Here is a 20,374-nt window from a genome sequence, read left to right as displayed (position 1 = left end):
GTTCCCTCTTCTTCTCCACATGTCAAAGCACTCTACACTTCCACTCCAGACATTCCCGGAACTGCTGACACAGCACAACCACAGACTCGGGCACCCAGATCTACGGACGCAACACTGAAAGCTAGGTTTTTGGCTGAACGCCTTGGTTAGCACGAGAATGCCCATTAGCAGTGCAAGACATCCTCTCCAGTATCCAAAAGGAATCCATGAGATGCTCCTATAAGGCCAAATGGAAACGTTTCACTTCCTGGGCTCAACGGCAAGGCCTTGTCCCCGAGGCCGTGGGCATGCAGATACTCGTAGACTATTTTCTCTATCTGAAAATCTTGAGTCTCGCTCTCAGCTCCATCAGAGTTCATGCAGATGCCATTAGTGCTTTCCACCCTCTAGTGGCTGGACATTCAATTTTTATGCACCTTTTGACTACCTGATTCTGGAAGGGCCTTTTTTTGTAAGTACCCCCCATTCAACCTGTCGCTACCCAATGGGACCTCAACCTAGTGTTCCTCATTAATGAACCCCTGGCCTCCTGCTCTTTCTCTCCTCTCCATGAAGGTCACTTTCCTTGTTGCCATTACTTCAGCGAGGTGGGTTGGTGAACTGGGAGCCATGGTGGCAGACCCCTCCCCCCTTCACTGCATTCCATAAAGACAATGTATCACTCTGATTGCATCCAAGTTGCTACTAAAAGTGGTTTTCTGATTCCATCTCAATCAACTCCTACATCTACGTACCTTCTTCCCCAAACCACACATCTTTCATGGAGAACGGCGACTTCATTCTTTTGATGTGCGTAGGTCTGCAAAGGACAGAGCCATTCCGGAAGTCTCCCAGGCTATTTGTCGCCATAGAGGAGAGAATTAAAGGACAGGCCATTTCCATCCAGTGAATCTTTAAGTGGGTTTCTAGGTGCATTACATAAGATGTCAAGACAATCCTCACCAGGTGGGATAGGCCCACTCAATGAGAGTGCAAGCATCAACCACAGCTGTGCGTCATGATGTGTCCCTTGCAGATATATGTAAAACTGCAACATGTAGTTGGTACACACTTTTTCCTCCACTACACTCTAGTATGTGATTCCACAGGAGACGCCTCATTCAGTGCAGCAGTCCTCCATTCTATGATTCCGTCATCTTCCTCGCATTCTCCTCCTCACTATGAACTGCTTGTCAGACACCCTCAATGGAATGCAATAGGGACCATCACTCAAAGAAGAAAGGGAGGTTGCTTGCTGGTAACTGGGGGTTCTTTGAGGTATGTGGTCCCTATTTTTATTCCAATCCCAACCTCTTTCCCCTCTGCTGCGAATCTGATAGGTCTGTGGTGGAGAAGGACCTGGAGACACTGGCAGTCCACCCTGCCCTTTATCACCTCAGGAGAAACCACAAGGCAATACATGGGCGCATGTGCGGACTGCCAAATGATACTACTTTCAAAGGTTCTGGCTCCGGGCATATGACGCACGCACGTAACCCTCAGTGGAATACAGATGGAGACCACACATTTTGAAAAAGCTCCAGTTACTTTCCCTTCTTTCCCTTTAGTAAAGTCATATGTTCTAATTTGGGAACCCTACCCTCTCCACTTTAATCAAACTCAAAATTTATTGTTTCATTATTAAATAATAATAAGAGCAGAACAGAGTTCAGGGAGATGATTTTAATTAACTTTGTAAAGCAAAAACATGACTTTCAGACAACTTCATTTGGCGATTTATCTGTCCCTGCAAATTAGCCTGTGCTAACCAACTATAATGTGATTGATTTTTTGCTTTTGCAAACTAATGACAAGGAAAGAGAGGAGAAGCGTCAATGATGCTTTGTTTTCCAATATTCTGTAAGGCCTGGTAGCATTGTTGGGCTGTCTGAATCTCACTGCGTTATGCCAGGCTTATTCTCGGACAGGAGAAGATGGTTTTGATGGAACCAGTTCAATACTTTTTGGCACAGATGGCTGTGAAGCAGTAAAAAGGCTTTTGATTTGTTTTGTCATCCAGTTTCATATATGTGTTCTTCCTGGGCTGGAAAATTAGACTAATCTGTTGAAGCATGTCATCAGTTTGACATAGAAAATGCTGGCATGTGGCCTTACAGGGTGAAGTTGCCACTGATACTATAGCTAATTCTCGCAACAGTATTTAATTCTTTGGAATTCATTCTCAAACCCTCTTGATTACTTCATGATGGTCAATGTTCTAAACTTAGGTATGACCATATAAAATATAACTATTCTAGAATTCAGTTTGGTCATAATCATGTTACCAAATTCTGATTCATCATTTGTAACTTAAATGAAGAGCTGCTTTCCACCAGAGCCTTCATTACTCAGTCTTGTTTTTCTGCTATCTGGTCAGAAAACCAAACAAAAAGGATTCCTCCTAACCCGGTGGTGGGAAAGTTACGTCCTAACCTTGAATCTAAATTTCTCTCTCATCTGTTTTTGTCTCACTCTTATAACAATGAAAGACAATAACACAAGTTATAAAGTTACAGAAAACTGCTAATTCCACAAGAAGTAACTTCTGAAATAAGTTAGAATAAGCCTGCTGACTTTCAGTTTTGTTCATCATTTATTAAAGGGTACTTTTACATATTTGGATATTAATATATCCTGCTCTCCTTACTCTCACCGGTGATCCCAGTGTCATCAGTGGGATTACTTGTAGGAACAAAGTGAGCAGGATCTGATGCTTGGCCATTTTTATGTTAAAGGAGCAATATAATGGTAAGATTCTATGCTGCACCTCCAACAGGTGCAATACCGAACTCTCAGATGGGGGAGAGGGTTAAGTAAGGTGGCTTTAAGCCAACTTTGTGTCCTCTTGGTCCTGGATTGATCTGGAGGCTGGAAGGTCCACTGGTGTAATTTGGGCCTGAAATCTCTGTAGTGCTGTGTGATGCAACCCCACCCTGGCATGCCCCCTATGCTGGAGATTGCGGTAGGGCTCTCGGAAGGTGGCCTGGTAGCTGTCTTCTGTAGTGCTGGTCCTAGAAGACTCCTCCTCTGGCTGGATACAGAGTTTTTAGTGATTCTTATAACACTCTTCATCTTGGGGCTGGAGTGGGAGGATGAGGGTTTTGCTCTGGAAACTGGAACCTTCCTTCCTATCTCACCCCAAGAATATATTTCTGCCTTCACTAGGAGAGGGTTTAGGATTCTGTCATCATAGCTGATGTTACTATTTAGGGCAATATAGAACATTTTTCTTTCCCCTTTGGTTAATTCTAGTTAGGTTTCTGAAATAAGATGTGTTACTGAATATTAAGTATGTCTTATTTCTCCAACAGATGAATTCAAAGGACATTCTTTACTGCAAGCAGCCAGAGAGGCAGACCTAGCCAAAGTGAAAAAGACTCTTGCTTTGGAGATCATTAATTTCAAACAGCCACAGTCACATGAGACCGCACTGGTGAGATTATATAGTCAGTTCATTTTTTTATGATATATGTGGAAGTAGTGCTAGTTGAAGAGCTTTTTTTTAATTGCTAGACTATGAAAATGTATTCATCTAAAATTGAGGATGTGCCACCAGGCATCTTATGTGTTAAAAGTAAATCACTGCTATAGAAGAAACATTGTACATTTTTTTCACCCTTGAATTCAGTTTTTATGCAGGATTTCTCCAGAAACCTTCAAGTAAGCTACTGCTTATTTCTTCATGTTGAACCTTTGTGTTCTCCCCACCTGATTACCTTCCCTGTAGTGACAACTGCTAGAGGGTTTCTCTGTGTTCTGCTATCACTGCAGTTGTCTTGTTTTTTCTCTCCATTTTGTCTTATGTTTTATGGACACTGGTTGCAAAAAATATTTTGGGGTGCCAGCGGGTTGAGATGAGGCAGGCAACAGAAACGTATCATGCTGGCTTATGGGAGATTGGAATAAGTTAGCAGGCTGCCCTCTATCTTTCATCTTTTTTAAATCAAATTTTTCACCAGAATCCCAATTAGACTTGCTTCTTGATGAAAATCATTCTCCAACATTCCCACACAGATGAGTTTATTAATAATACTTAATTCTTTCAACATCTGACAGAGGTCAGCAGTGAAACGTTTGATGCTGTTCCTACTATATAGGGGCTTTCTGGCTCTCACTGACCAACCAGTTGTTTCCCTTCTCCAGCTGATTGGTATAACTCTCTGCTGGCAACGTATATTTGTTGTGATGACATTCAGACCTGTCTAGCATTACAAAAGAACATAAGAGTGGCCATACTGGGGGTATGTCTACACTACGAAATTAGGTCAAATTTATAGAAGTCGATTTTTTAGAAAGCGATTTTATACAGTCAGTCGTGTGTGTCCACTAAGCGCATTAAGTCAGTGGAGTGCGTCCACAGTACCGAGGCTAGTGTCGACTTTCGGAGCGTTGCACTGTGGGTGGCTATCCCACAGTTCCTGCAGTCTCCGCCGCCCATTGGAATTCTGGGTTAAGCTCCCAATACCTGCTGGGGCAAAAACATGGTCGCTGGTGGTTTTGGGTTCATGTCGTCAGTCACCCTTCCCTCCATGAAAGCAACGGCAGACAGTCATTTTTCTCCTTTTTTCCGTGCGGGCCCCATACTGCTTTTAGCAGATAGTGCCATAGGTCTGCAAACCGTTGTCATCAAACGACCACTTCCACTGCCACTCTGCTCTCCTGATGCTATGAAATCCACCTCGCAGGTCTTCTCTGTGACCGTCATCATCCACCGCTTCTGCTGCCACTCTGCTCTCCTGGTGGTCTCGCAGGGCCGCTTCTGCTGCAACTCTGCTTGGCTGCTCTTCTCTCGCCATACCACAGCAAGCGTGCAGCCCGCTCAGCTGTTGTGTCCTGGTAGCAGACGGTGCAGTAGGTCTGCAAAATTGGTCATCCAACCACCGCTTCCCCTGCAACTCTGCTCTCCTGCAGATGCCATGCCATGGCAAGCATGGAGCCCGCTCAGATCACCGCAGCAGTTATGAGCATTGTAAATACCTCGCGCATTATCATGCAGTATATGCAGAATCAGAACCTGCAAGAGGAGGTTATGGCAGCGCGGTGACGAGACTGATGAGGACATGGACACAGACTTCTCTCAAAGCATGGGCCCCGGCAATTTGGCCATTATGGTGGCAATGGGGGAGGTTCATGCCATGGAACGTCGATTCTGGGCCCGGGAAACAAGCACAGATTGGTGGGACCACATAGTGTTGCAGGTCTGGGATGATTCCCAGTGGCTGCAAAACTTCCACATGTGTAAGGGCACTTTCATGGAACTTTGTGACTTGCTTTCCCCTATCCTAAAGTGCAAGAATACCAAGATGAGAGCAGCCCTCACAGTTCACAAGCGAGTGGCGATAGCCCTGTGGAAGCGTGCAACGCCAGACAGCACCCAGTAAGTCGGGAGTCCGTTTGGAGTGGGCAGATCTACTGTGGGGGCTGCTGTGATGCAAGTAGCCAGCACAATCACTGAGCTGCTGCTATCAAGGATAGTGACTCTGGGAAATGTGCAGGTCATAGTGGATGGCTTTGCTGCAGTGCAATTCCCTAACTGTGGTGGGGCCATAGACAGAACCGATATCCCTATCTTGGGACCGGAGCACCAAGGCAGCAAGTACATAAACCGAAAGGGGCACTTTTCAATGGTGCTGCAAGCACTGGTGGATCACAAGGGACATTTCACCAGCATCAACGTGGGATGGCCGGGAAAGGTATATGAGGCTTGTATCTTCAGGAAGTCTGGTCTGTATGAACAGCTGCAGCAAGGGACTTACTTTCCAGACCAGAAAATAACTGTTGGTGATGTTGAAATGCCTATAGGCGAATCGCCTGGCCACTGATTACGCGCAGCCAGACACCAGGCTGGTTAGAAGAGCACAGCAGGGTGCGCTGTGCATCAGAAAAGCTTTGAAAACCAGTTTCATGGCTGACCAGGCTACTGTGTGACAGTTCTGTTTGTTTCTCCTTGTTGAAAACCTGTCCCCTTGGTTCACTCTACTTCCCTGTAAGCCAACCGCCCTCCCCTCCCCCCTTCGATCACCACTTGCAGAGGCAATGAAGTCATTGTTGTTTCAAATTCATGCATTCTTTGTTAATTCGTCACACAAATAGGGGGATAACTGCCAAAGTAGCCCAGGAGGGGTGTGGGAGCAGGGACGCACCGGGTGGGGTGGGGGAGGAGGGAAGAAGGCCACACTGCACTTCAAAACTTACTGAATGCCAGCCTTCTGTTGCTTGGGCAGTCCTCTTGGGTGGAGTGGTTGGGTGCCCAGAGGGGGCCCCCCTCCCCTCCCACGTTCTTGGGTGTCTGGGTGAGGACGCTATAGAACTTGGGGAGGACGGCGGTTGATTACACAGGGGCTGCAGTGGCGGTCTTTGCCTTTCCTGTAGCTGTGATAGCCTCTGTCCTTCATGCCCTTGGAGATTTTTTCAAATATTTTGCCATTTCGTCTTTTGCAACAGAGTTCTGATAACACGGATTCGTCTCCCCATACAGCGATCAGATCCACTACCTCCCGTTTGGTCCATGCTGGAGCTCTTTTGCGATTCTGGGACTCCATGGTCATTTCTGCTGATGAGATCTGCATGGTCACCTGTGCCAATCAGCTTGCCATGCTGGCCAAACAGGAAATGAAATTCAAAAGTTTGCAGGGCTTTTCCTGTGTACCTGGCAGTGCATCCAAGTTGAGAGTGCTGTCCAGAGTGGTCACAATGGTGCACTGTGGGATAGCTTCTGGAGGCCAATACCGTTGAATTGCGTCCACACTAACCCAAATTCGAACTGGTGATGTCAATTTCAGAGCTAAACCCCTCATCAGGGAGGAGTACAGAAATCTATTTTAAGAGCCCATTAAGTCAACAAAAATGGCTTTGTTGTGTGGATGGGTGCAGGATTAAATCGATCTAAAACTGCTACATTTGACATAAACTCATAGTGTAGACGAGGGCTGGGTCAGACCAAAGGTCCATCTAGCTTGGTATCCTGTCTTCCAAAAGTGGCCAATGCCAGGTGCCCCAGTGGGAATGAACAGTACAGATAATCATCAAGCTATCCATCCCCTGTCACCCATTCCCAGCTTCTGGCAAACAGAGGCTAGGGAAACCATCCCTGCCCATCCTGACAAATAGCCATTGATGGACCTATCCTCCATGAACTTATCTAGTTCTTTTTTGAACCCTGTTATGGTCTTGGCCTTCACAACATCCTTTGGCAAGGAGTTCCACAGGTTGACTGTGCGTTGCATGAAAAAATACTTCCTTTTGTTTAAAACAAACCTACTGCCTATTAATTTCATTTGGTGACCCCTAGTTCTTGTGTTATTAGAAGGAGTAAATAACACTTCCTTATTTACTTTCTCCACACCAGTCATGCTTTTATAGACCTCTGTCATATCCCCCCTTAAACATCTCTTTTCCATGTTGAAAAGTTCCAGTCTTATTAATCTCTCCTAATATGGCAGCCATTCCATACTCCTAATCATTTTTTTGTCCTTTTCTGAACCTTTTCCAATTCCAATGTATCTTTTTTTGAGATGGGGCGACCACATCTGCACGCAGTATTCAAGATGTGGACATACCATGGATTTATATAGAGGCAATATAGTATTTTCTGTCTTATTATGTATCCCTTTCTTAATGATTCCCAACATTCTGTTTGTTTTTTTGACTGCCACTGCACATTGAGTGGATGATTTCAGAGAAATATCCACAGTGACTCCCAGATCTCTTTCTTGAGTGGTAACAACTAATTTAGACCCCATCCTTTTATATGTGTAGTTCGGATTATGTTTTCCAATGTGCATTACTTTGCATTTATCAGCATTGACAGTTGTTTACTGGATTTGCCTGTGGTAGTTGGCCCCCCTATGAGTTCTCAATTCTTGTTCAGGTCTTTGACATGGAACACTGTTAAAGATGCAAAGCACCCCAGCAGTATGCTGAACTTTGTGCTCGCTGTGGTCATGGCATTATCTAGCAGGGGGCCTTCTGTATGAAGGTACAGTGTCACTTGCGTGTATTTTTGTGTGTTAGTGACTTCACTGGAATTAGCCTCTGCTCCCAATTCATCATTTCAGCTAGCAGTGAAGTCAAAGAACATAGAGCCAATATCCCAGCAGTCTTTGACATAGACATAGAAAGTGAAGTGGAGTGGAATTGATGATCTCGTTCAAATCAGTGTGACTATGTTGTTTTACTTTGAGTATTAGAAGAGGGAATTCTTCACAGCAATGAGTCATAACTATTAAGTATGACTTTTGTGCTTGCTGTTTAAAACCCCTGTAGCTGGGCTCAGAAACATCAGGAGATCAATAGGCCCTGTCTTACAGGGACCAATAACTAGCTTTGTCCAAGATGGTCTCTCATCCTAGTGGTGGTCTCTTCCAACCGTTACTCTGGAATTTAGGACATGATTTTCAGTTACTTGGAATTGTGGGAGCTTAGTTTCTCTGAAAATCAGTCCTTTGACATCTCAATTTGGGGCCTAAAATTAGTGGACATGTTTGAAAATTTCAGTCCAGGGGGTGACTGGCCCTAATGCAGTGGTGCAAAGGAGTAAGAGGGAGCATGGCTCGTCACCTGCCCTACCTGAACGCATGGCTTCATGGGCAGAGCAAAGGCTGCATGCTCAGTACGCTGCAACCCTCCCCACAAAGCAGCCAGCAGAATTGACCCACACAAAGAGGTGTATTGTATCTAGTAAAGGACTATAGCAACTTGCTCCTGTCTTCCCCTGGGCAAGGGAGGTTATGGAGGCCCTTGCTTCCAAGACACACCACTAAAGATACCTCTCACTTGGAACATTTAACCAAATTATGCCATGCAGAATGCGTTACTTTCCTTAGAGCTTCCTTTATTTCATAAATCCAGATATTGAGCAGTAACTGCAAACACATACTGTACCAGCATGGCAATCAGTTAAGATTAACACATTAAGTATACATCAAAATAGAAGAATAAATAAAACAATTAACTCAGTCTACCACAGAACTCATGTTACATTGAAGGAAGCAATGTAACTCTTCAGAAGCCATCTGCAGAAAGTGGAATTTTTGCCTTTAGCCACTTCTTGTAGTACACCATTTAATGTCCCTATGTCTTGCTTTTACAGTTAGTGACTTAACCATTTCTCATGTGTGACTAATAGTTATAAAATCAAAATTGTTTTAAAAGCAGCATGATTTAGCTTTAATAACTAGCTTACATTTTGTTTGGTGTATTTTATATTGAGGCAGAAATGTAATACATTTCGGTAGGGTTCTATTTGTAAGCTTGTCTAATGTTCAGTGGGGTGTGTAAAAATGATGAAGCATGATAATTTTTTTGCTTTGTTTTTCAGCACTGTGCTGTCACTTCCCTGCATCCTAAACGGAAACAAGTTACAGAACTGTTGCTCAGGAAAGGAGCTAACGTTAATGAGAAAAACAAAGAGTAGGTGTCCAAAAATTTAAGCCAAATTTTACGTTTTCAAAGGACTAGGTAATACAGTATTTGGATGATAAAACTAACGTCTGCCATTTTTCACCCAGCTTCATGACGCCTTTGCATGTTGCAGCTGAAAGAGCTCATAATGATGTCATGGAAGTTCTGCATAAACATGGAGCAAAGGTAAATATATTCTAAATAAAGTAGTAGGAGGTAGATGGTCTTGTGGTTAAAGCACATGGCTAGCAGTCAGGAGAACTACTGCTTTTTCCTTACTGTGCCTCACACTTTCTGTGTGACCCCAGAAGTGTGCTTATATTGAATAAGTGGGAAATGCTGAGTTCTCAGCACTTGAAATTTAGGTCATTTACTTAAGTGCCTAAATGAAGATTTAGGAACCTAACTTTAGTCACCCATTTCTTTAAAAGTCTTGCCCTGGATTTTCAAAAATGTCTAACATTTGGTAGGGGCTGTTGAGTTCTCAGTACTTGTGCAAATCAGGCCAATTTTAGTTAGATGTCTAGCTATAGATTTTTGAAAACTTTGTTCTCAGCCTTCAGTAATTAACTCTTTTCTTGTTTTCCCATCCAAAAAATTCCTTTTATTAATTCACCCTTTTGCTGTAGATAATAACCACTACCCACACAGTCATTTATAAGCTCACTGTGAGTTGTGGTTTTAAAGGTCATGTTTTGGAAGTCGTAAGATTACAGGAAAAGATGAAAGCGTAGCCCCACAATTCTAAACATCTTTCAAAGATGTGTGTCTTTGTCCCTTCAGGATGACTGTAGCAACTAATTAGAAAATTGTTATTGTGATCATTATCATTTTGCCACTTACCTTCTCTCAAAGACATTTTCTGCATAAAAGGCATTTTTTATGAATCAGTTAAAATTTGAACAATCTTATTTTTGCTTTTAGGGTAGTTCAGTTAGCTATAGCTGAGTCTGCATCCAGGTAGCTAGAAATGAAGAAGTGTGCCTATAATAACAATCTATAATGTCACTCCTGAAGTACTAGGAGGTGAGAGCAATGTAATTGAACATCTAGTTAATACAAATCTTTTTTATTTTAAGACAACTGAATTACAATGTAGGTGCCCATTTTAGAGCTAATTTGCAGATCTCAGTATCTGACTCACTTTTAAAGAGGTTTAATAGAATCATAAAATATTTTAATGACTGTACCATGGCACAGTGTGTCATGTTCTAGAATTCTGATACAGCTGTAGCTTGCCTAAGACTTTTCCAAGGAGATTTTTTTTTTTTTTTTTTAGAGAAGAGCATTTGCATTCATTCAAGCTGTTAATTATAATCATTTTCCCACATTATCTCCTGATAATATAGCTATATGCTAGAAACAGGAATCTCATCTGTTGCTTACAGCAGCAGATTGAGATTTCGTAGGATTATGGCCAGATTTTTCAAGAGTTCAGTATCAGCAGTTATTGAGGGGTCGGGGCGGGGGGGAGGGGGAGAGATAACAGCATTAGGGAGATTAAAATAATAGCTATCCTGGAACAGATCTCTGGTATCGTCTAAGAACGGTAGTTTTGATAACTCATGGTTAGGTTTGAAAGGATTAGAGCTCTATCCGTAAATATCAGTGAACGTTGATTTCACCGAACACACACGCCAACAAAAATATTTTCATCAGTAAGAATCAAGAATTTTCAGACAGGCAAAGTATGAAAAATGCTGCTTGAGAACTTCTTAGAGTTTCATGTAAGGATATTTACTTTGTATGTTTTGACATGTAGTAGACAATTTGTAGTTTAATGATTATAAAGCTTTTTTTTTAATCTCAGTGTCTATTACAAAATTGTCTGTTTTCCCTCCCCCCCCATAATTTTTCACAACTGTGACAATTTAAATCGAAAATAGATTTTTTTTTTTAAAACGCTCAAAAATAAGCACTGAAAATATACACATCTGGAGGTGGGAGACAAATGTGTAGGAAGCTCTAGAGTACCTTGGGTCAGGGCCTTCCTTTGAGGGCCTTCCTTGGCACTATTTTATACATTAAGTGAAAGTTCTTCTGCTCTGTGGGGAGTAGCTGCAATGTGTGTAAAATTGTTTGTTTCATTAAAAAATATATAGGACATAGGTATAATGTACTTGGGCAGCTATTTGGGTGGGCAGGGGACAGTTCTTTTTCTTGTGTGAGGATGGAGAAGAGAAACTGATTGTATTTCAGAGTTAGGGCTCAGTCCTGCAAATTGCTAGGCACTCTAGCCCTAATCCAGGAAAACATTTAAGCAGGTGCTTAATTTTATGCATGTGAGCAGTTCAGTGGTACTGGATCAGAGTAAGAATGATCAGTACCTTGTGAGATTGAGCCCTAACTGTATATATTTTGTAGATTAAACATAGAACTTCTTTAAAGTACAGGAATGTCATTTTTGTTTCGTGTGTGTGGGGCAAGATCTAAAAACAGCTTGTTGGAGAGGAGATTCCAACAGACCACCTTAGCATTTGTATTTCCTTTTTGGTGGCAGGGATTTAATTCTCTTTATTCTTAACTCAAGGTAAACTACAAAATTGTTGATGTTGTTGACTGCTCAGGATCAAATGACAAATGGCAAGGTGAAGGCTGTATTTATAGTAAGACCTCGTGTCTGGTTGATCTATGGAGGTACCCTTTATTTATTTTCAAATAATAGTCGTAAAAGCCTCAATACCACTAATATTGTCCAGCATCAGCTGAAATATATGAAGAGTTTGCCATAAATATTTTGGCAAGAATTACATAACCAGCTGATCTTTGTCTACTTCATTCCTTGTGGGATTGAGAAACACAACAGATCTAAACTCAGAGCAGGAAAAAGTCAAACACTCCTGCCATAATATTCTTACAATAAGCTGCTAAGTATGCCAGATATGATTAATTATACCATGCACAGCCGCAGTTTGTTGGAACTGCTTTGTGCTGAAAGGTGCCACTGGAGCAGCCGTCCAAACTGTCTACTTCCCCTTAAAGCACAAAGTATGCAAGTCACCATGGGGGTAAATGATCCAAAACTAGACTTCATTCGTGCTTGGTGACAGGTTGTAAATTGACACTGTTCAGTCACATGGACTTCTTCTGCCAGGAAGTTCAAATGAGCCCTGTGATGGGTATGGCAATTTCCTACAATATCTTTGGGAGACCTTACTGAATTAAGTCTAAGTATCTTTGGAGTCCATTGTATTAAATTAATGATTTATGTCTTATGGGCCAGGATTGTATACCGCCTCTTAAGGGGGAAGATGTCACACATGTGAGACCTGAGAGTTCAAAGGACTGTGTTCAACAATGTGCCAAACAAGGATGGACTTTTGGAACAAAAAGTGTTAAGGGGTTTTCCTGGAGAATCTCTAGGGGGAGGTGAATGCAAATTAGCAAATGCCAAACGTTTTGAAGCTATGTCTTGAGGTGTGGGCCATTGTCTGCTGATAACCCGTTACATGAGGCCGGGCTCAAAGGCCCAAGCTGTATAAAGGAAAGATTGAGCTATTCATGTTTCCTCTGGTTATGAATCTTAGATTTATGAGCTGTAAATCACAGGGAAAAAACAGTTATGGCTTTTGAATGACTCTCACCTACCAGAGCCTGATGTTGGAGTTGGGGTGATCTCTGGTAAGCTTTTTAGCGTGCATGTGGGTTCTTTTTTTTTTAATATGATTTCTCTGTAGTGGTTACATCAAAGAATAAATGTGCGTGCTTAGAAAGTGCTGTGTGTAACTTGTAATTGCGGGCAATACACTGGACATAGCCTCTGGAGAGAAAGCAAAGTACAGATGCTGGCTTTTAGATAGTTTGGCATGCTGGGAATATCAGTGTGAGCAGGGAATCATGCAGCCTGGAAAACCCTTGGTCGAGAGAGAGAGGGGCTGGTCTCCACCCTAGAGAGGTGATGGCTGAGGAGGCGGGAGCTGAGAATGGGTGCCCTCCGTGGACCACGTAAGGGGAATACAGGTGTAATAGCCCTGTAACAAACACTTTTAATAGAGAGAATAGTATATTTTTACATGATTGCCCACTGGCTGATATTACAGCAGCTTCATTTAATTGAAAACGTTTCTGCAGTGATATGCCTGTAAGCTGAGCTATCCTAGCAGAAAAAGCTTCTCTCTAAAGACCAGTCCACACAAGAAATCCACTTCCTGGAAACTACGGTGCTAATAAGCGATGGTCACATAAACACCACCACCACAAACCTACTGACCGCTATTCCTACCTACATGCCTCCAGCTTTCATCCAGACCATACCACATGATCCATTGTCTACAGCCAAGCTCTACGATACAGCCGCCTTTGCTCCAACCCCTCAGACAGAGACAAACACCTACAAGATCTCCATCAAGCATTCTTACAACTACAATACCCACCTGCTGAAGTGAAGAAATAGATTGACAGAGCCAGAAGAGTACCCAGAAGTCACCTACTACAGGACAGGCCCAACAAAGAAAATAACAGAACACCACTAGCCATCACCACTAGCCATCACCTTCAGCCCCCAACTAAAACCTCTCCAACGCATAATCAAGGATCTACAACCTATCCTGAAGGACGACCCATCACTCTCACAGATCTTGGGAGACAGGCCAGTCCTTGCTTACAGACAGCCCCCCAACCTGAAGCAAATACTCACCAGCAACCACACCACAGAACCACTCACCCAGGAACCTATCCTTGCAACAAAGCCCGTTGCCAACTGTGTCCACATATCTATTCAGGGGACACCATCCTAAGGCCTAATCACATCAGCCACACTACCAGAGGTTCGTTCACCTGCACATCTACCAATGTGATATATGCCATCATGTGCTAGCAATGCCCCTCTGCCATGTACATTGGTCAAACTGGACAGTCTCTACGTAAAAGAATAAATGGACACAAATCAGATGTCAAGAATTATAACATTCAAAAACCAGTTGGAGAAGACTTCCATCTCGCTGGTCACTTGATTACAGACCTAAAAGTGGCAATACTTCAACCAAAAAACTTCAAAAACAGACTCCAAGGAGAGACTGCTGAATTGGAATTAATTTGCAAACTGGATACAATTAATTTAGGCTTGAATAGAGACTGGGAGTGGAGGGGTCATTACACAAAGTAAAACTATTTCCCCATGTTTATTCCCCCCCCACACTGTTCGTCAGACATTCTTGTTAACTGCTGGAAATGGCCCACTTCTAAGGAGTCAGTGGGACAGTGCTGATACTCAGATACTATGCATGAGTGTAAAACATCACATAGGAATTGTAGGAGAAAAACTGAGATGGTTAAATATTTTATAAATCCTGTCAAGAGACTATTTTAGAATAAGAGGATATTTCTACTGAGATACAACGGGGTCAGTCAAAAGTTTGTTGCTCTTTGTGCTGCTGTTCTCCCGAGGAGTTAGGAGGATTTTACAAACTTTCAGCATTTGACACTGACAGAAAGCTGATATTCTGATGATACACTGTCAAAATGTTCCCTGAGCAGATCCCAACTGTTGAGCTGCCACAGCTGACTGGCAGTATGAAGAAATATTGCTGAAGCTCTGGATTCTATTCTGTGTGAGACAGCAGCAGCGCGATGATGAAAATAATGTCTTCAGTGCCGGCTAGTACACATCCATTTTGATTTTCTCTACCAGATGGTCTCATGATGGAGGCACTGAAATGAAAAGAACAGAGGGAAATAATAGAGAGCAAGAGGTTTCAGAGTAGCAGCCATGTTAGTCTGTATCCGCAAAAAGAACAGGAGTACTTGTGACTCCTTAGAGACTAACAAGGGAGCAAGAGAGATCCCTGCAATGGAAAACAATTGATAGGAACATAGGTTTTTAATGCTTACTCAAAACACTTTTCTTTGGCAGGTAAATACGGTTTTAAAATGTCATGGTTAGAACAGAGGTGTGACTGTTTACATGCTAAAATGTGAGGAGATTGGATCCAGGATGATTTCTATAGCATAAAAGCTGTCAAATCTGTTGTGTGGTAGGTTGAGAGAATCACTTACAAAGGACTGTCTGGAAAGCAGTTCGGAGCTGTAGCTGTCTGATTTGAAAGTGCTCAGGAGGAGAATCCACATGGATGACCATCTCATTTATTTGACTAGTTCAGCTCTAATGATCATGCGGGCCCATTAGTACATATATAATGGTAGTTTGGATACTGTATATTTTCTCACTTAGACTTGGAATTTGAAAGGACACTCTTTTAGACAGGAAATTGTCAAGTAACCCAAAGAATTACCTTATCAGGTTGGACTTACTGTAAGTCTCAATATATTTTTCTGGAATTAAAGACTTGTATTTTATATCTGATACTTGTAGAACCTTTTCTTGAAATAAGTCTTTCAGTTGTGAACAAACAAGTACACAGTCTCCAGCCTTAAAGATTGTATCTTGGTTTACAGTACAAAACGGTTCCTGAAGTAAAGTTCTGTCCCTGGGATTGTTTGGGATGAGAGTGCTGTATAGCTTTGAAGGCAGATTGGCTTTAAGGAGACCACACTCCCAACTTAAGTGGCCCCTTTAAAGACGGAAAGCAAGTGTACCTTCTGCTAATAGTGCTGTAGGGACCCAGAATAATAACTAGTTCACATCCTGCTTACCTGCTCTCTAATCATCCAAAACCCCTTTCTGTCCAGGAAGTGAGCATGTACTTGTTCAGATTGCTTATGTTTGTCTGCTGCAAGGATTGGTTGTGAGGAAAATTAGTTATTTGAGAACTAAGGTAAGATCTGCATGCCATATAACATAAAACAGTTAGGAATATAGGACTGGAAGGGACCTCCTCTGTGACAGCATGGCGCATATTAAATGGCTTAAAAATTGGTTAACAGATAGGTCTCAAAATGCAATTGTGAACAAAGGAATCATTGAGTGGTTGTGTTTCCAACAAGGTCTCACAGAGATCAGTTTTTGGCCTGGTGCTATTTTTATTAATGATCTGTAAGAAAACAAAATCATCATTGATAAAGTTTATAGATGACACTAATTGGGGGAGTGGTAAATAATGAGGAGTACAGACTGAGAACAATCTGGATCATTTGGGCGCATGCAAACAACATATGTTTTAATACATCAAGAAACACAGAATGCAGGCTATACTTACAAGATGGGGGACTCTATCCCGGGAAGCAGGGACTCTGGAAAATATTTGGAGGGCATGGCGGCTAATCAGATGAACATGAGCTCCCAGTGTGACGCTGTGGCCAAAAGGGCTAATGCGATTTTAGGATGCATAAACAGGAATCTCGAGTTGGAGTAGAGAGGCTATTTTACCTGTGTATTTGACACTGGTGCAGCCACTGCTGGAATCCTGTGTCCAGTTCTGGTGCCCACAATTCAAGAAGGATGTTGATAAATTGGAGAGTGTTCAGAGAAGAGCCACCTGAACGATTAAAGGATTAGACAACATAACTTATAGTGTTAGAATCAAGGAGCTCAATCTATTTAGCTTAACAAAGAGAAGGTTAAGAGGTGACTTGATTACAGTCTATAAGTACCTACATTGGGAACAAATATTTAATAATGGGCTCTTCAGTCTAGCACAGAAAGGCTGAACATGATTCAGTAGCTGGAAGTTGAAGCTAGGTATATACAGACTGCAAATAAATCATATATTTTTAACAGAGTAATTAACCATTGGAACAATTTACAAAGGATTTAGTGGATTCTCCACCAGTGGCAATTTTTAAGTCAAGATTGGATGATTTTCTAAAAGATATGGTCTAGGAATTATTTGGGGGAAGTTCTCTGGTCTGCCTTATACAGGAGGTCAGACTGGATGATCACAGTGTTCTCTTCTGGCCCTGGAATCTGTGATTCTGTTAATAGTCTTCCGTCACAGTCAACCTGGTCACATAATTTCATTCATAAACTTATCAGTCTCCATCCTAAAACCAGCTAGGTTTCTTGCCCCCACTAGTCGTATTGGATGTCTATTCCAGAAACTCATGCATCTGATAGATAGAAATCTGCTGTAATTTTTCAGTCTAAATTAATTAATGGTCAGTTTATACCAATTTGTTCTTACGCCAACATTGTCCCTTTGCAGAAACATCACTTCTCTCTCCCTGGTGTTTACCCCACTGATGTGTATACAGAGAGCAATCATACTCTCAGCTTTTGTTTTGCTAGGCGGAACAAGACAAGGTCTTATCCAATCCCGAGACACACAAGCTACCGTGTCTCCTCTTGTAAGATAAGCTTTCTATTCCCCTATCCTAGTAGCCTTTGTCTGCACTTGTTCCAGTTAGAATTAATCTTTCTTGAACATGGGTGACCAACACTGTACACAGCATTCCATCTGAGGTCTTCACCAGTGTTTTCTACAATGGTACTAATACTTCCCTGTTTCTACTGGAAAAACCTCACCTGGTAAATCCTTTGATTGCATTTGCCTTTTTTTGCAGCTGCATCCCATTGGTGACTCATAGTTTTCCTGTGATCACCTAATATACCCAGGTCTTGCTCCTCCTCTGTAGCTTCCAACTGATGAGCCATTAGCTTATAGCAGAAATTCTTACTAGTCCTTAAGTGCATGAGCTTACACTTGGTACTGTTAAATTTCATTCCATTTCTGTTACTCCAGTGGTAGATCTGATGACTTTGCCATTGTCCCTTTCATGTGTGCATCATTTTCATGTGCAGTGTTGAGGCTGAGGGATACAATCTAGCTGCTATGATCCTGTTATTCTGTGCTGTCAGTCACAAAGTATTGAAATTAGAGAAAGGGAGGGCCTCTGCTCTAGTTCATCCCCTTGGTCAAAATGCAGTATTATTGCCTACATAGTTTAATTTTATCCTAATCTTACCATCTATAACCCTGGGCAGCCATAAACTCCTTAAAGGAGTTGTACCTGTTGTCAATGGTTATGGTAATCTTGGGTTCCAAGTCAGAAATAAAACTTCGGTTGAATAAAACTGGATTTTAATTCTTCAGTGCCTGGTTTGTGTTTATGGTTTGTCTAGTCTTTTATAAAAGTCTTTTTGGTAAGTGAGCATGAAAGGGAGGGACTTAATAGCACTGGTGTGAGTCAAACCTGTTTGCAGGTGGATGTTGTGCAAACTCCCTATTCACTTTCTGTAGCTCATTGAATCATAGAAGATTAGGGTTGGAAGAGACCTCAGGAGGTCATCTAGTCCAACCCCCTGCTCAAAGCTGGACCAACCCCCCACTAAATCATCCCAGCCAGGGCTTTGTCAAACTGGGCCTTAAAACCCTCAAAGGATGGAGATTCCACACACCTCCCTAGGGAACACAGTGAAATAGTGTTTCCTAATATCCAACCTGGACCTCCCCCACTGCAACTTGAGATCATTGCTCCTTGTTCTGTCATCTGCCACCACTGAGAACAGCTGAGCTCCATGCTCTTTGGAACCCCCCTTCAGGTAGTTGAAGGCTGCTATCAAATCCCCCCCTACCCCCACACTCTTCTGCAGACTAAATAAGCCCATTTCCCTCAGCCTCTCCTCATAAGTCATGTGCCCCAGCCCCCTCATCATTTTCATTGCCCTCCGCTGCACGCTTTTAGTCAGGAATTGAGGCAAAAACTTTGTTCTATTCTACCAAGGTAAGAATTTTGGTAAAGTCAGATGGGAGTTCTGTATAGTAAGTACATCTGTGATGCATGCAGCTCACAGCATGGAAACCTTACAGTTGGAGGGTGATGGCAAGTTATCTGTGACAATGTCCAAAGAATATAGAACAGTTTGTGTTTCCTAAATTGACCAAAAAAACCCCAAAGCTGTTGGATATCTGCATTTACATTTGCCATGAACAGCCATTAGCTACAAAGGTTCTACTTAAAATCTTTTTAAAGTGCATCTTGGCTATTATTCTCTTACTTTCTCTGTGAATGTTCTGCATAAACTCCAGGTGTTTAGATTAGATTATTATATGAGATCTTGTCATACAGGTAGATTTCCATTAGATGAGACTTTTTATTAGGTCACTTGAAGATGCCTATTCATCGTTCTGTGCTGAGCTCCTGCATTACTAATTCCTTGTTGCCTGCTTATAAGCTCTAGATTTCTGTTTCATTAAAAGAATTAACAAGTAGCAAGATGGACTGAATTCATGATAACTGAATTTAGGTTTCAGGCTTGCATTTTTCTCCCTGAAGAATTCTCCTCCATCTGACCTCTTTAGATGGGTTTTTGAATTATTGTTATTAAATTATGTTGAGTTATTTCTCCTCTGAGGATGGCAGATGGTAATTTTCTTGCAGCTTGAACCTGCATGAAATTCTTAGGTTAGATGTAAATATATTAACCAATCATCCACTGTGTATTAGAGTTTTGCTTATTCAGTTACTTTTGTTAAAGGGTGACTTTTTTTCAAAAAGATTTAATTTATCCAAGTGAACTTTGTCAAAATATTTAATAAAGTTTTAAAGTACAGATTTTTCTGGTAATCCTGTTTCATTTTATGAGCAACATAAATTAATAACTGCATTATATAAGGAGTTAAGAAATGTAATCTGAAATAATTAATTACTTTTTAATTAGGAATATTTTAATTGATCCTTCGTTATTCTGTCTTAATAATGTGGCAAGGCAGTAGGGTTTATAAGTAAATTAGCATGTGCTGAAATTTTACTTGTTACTCTTCTTTCATATTAAGGTTTTGGGACGGGGTGGAGGCTTGCAATTATAAAGATACTTAATTTTATATTGCTGAATGATTTTTCAGATGAATGCACTGGACACACTTGGTCAAACAGCTTTGCATAGGGCTGCTTTGGCAGGTCACTTGCAAACCTGTCGCCTCCTGCTGAATTACGGCTCTGATCCCTCCATCATCTCCTTACAAGGCTTCACAGCAGCACAGATGGGAAATGAAGCAGTGCAGCAAATTCTAAGTGGTGGGTAGAAATAGACTTCATATTTTAACCTTCTCCCTTTTTTTTCCCCTCAGTTGTAATCACTTAAACGTGATTTCTCTGAGACTGATTCTTTCGGTGTTATATAAAGTTTTGTCTTCCCTCTGCTACCGCACCACACGCA

General features: G+C 41.9%; 1 protein-coding gene across 2 annotated transcripts in view; it reads left to right on the top strand.

Annotated features, from left to right (window-relative positions):
- TNKS (tankyrase) overlaps window positions 1-20,374 on the top strand; it is a 287,444-nt gene that overhangs the window by 199,288 nt on the left and 67,782 nt on the right. For both annotated transcript variants that reach the window (XM_084626607.1, XM_084626606.1), the window contains exons 9-12: window positions 3,291-3,412; window positions 9,299-9,390; window positions 9,489-9,567; window positions 20,061-20,232. In XM_084626607.1, coding sequence (XP_084482733.1) covers window positions 3,291-3,412; window positions 9,299-9,390; window positions 9,489-9,567; window positions 20,061-20,232 — 465 coding nt within the window. The remainder of the gene's footprint in view (window positions 1-3,290; window positions 3,413-9,298; window positions 9,391-9,488; window positions 9,568-20,060; window positions 20,233-20,374) is intronic.

Source organism: Lepidochelys olivacea (genome assembly GCF_965140295.1).
Source record: "Lepidochelys olivacea isolate rLepOli2 genome assembly, chromosome: 4".
Classification (NCBI taxonomy): Eukaryota; Metazoa; Chordata; order Testudines; family Cheloniidae; genus Lepidochelys; species Lepidochelys olivacea.
Note: the sequence above shows the minus strand (reverse complement) of the source record. Positions and strands in the feature narration are given on the sequence as shown.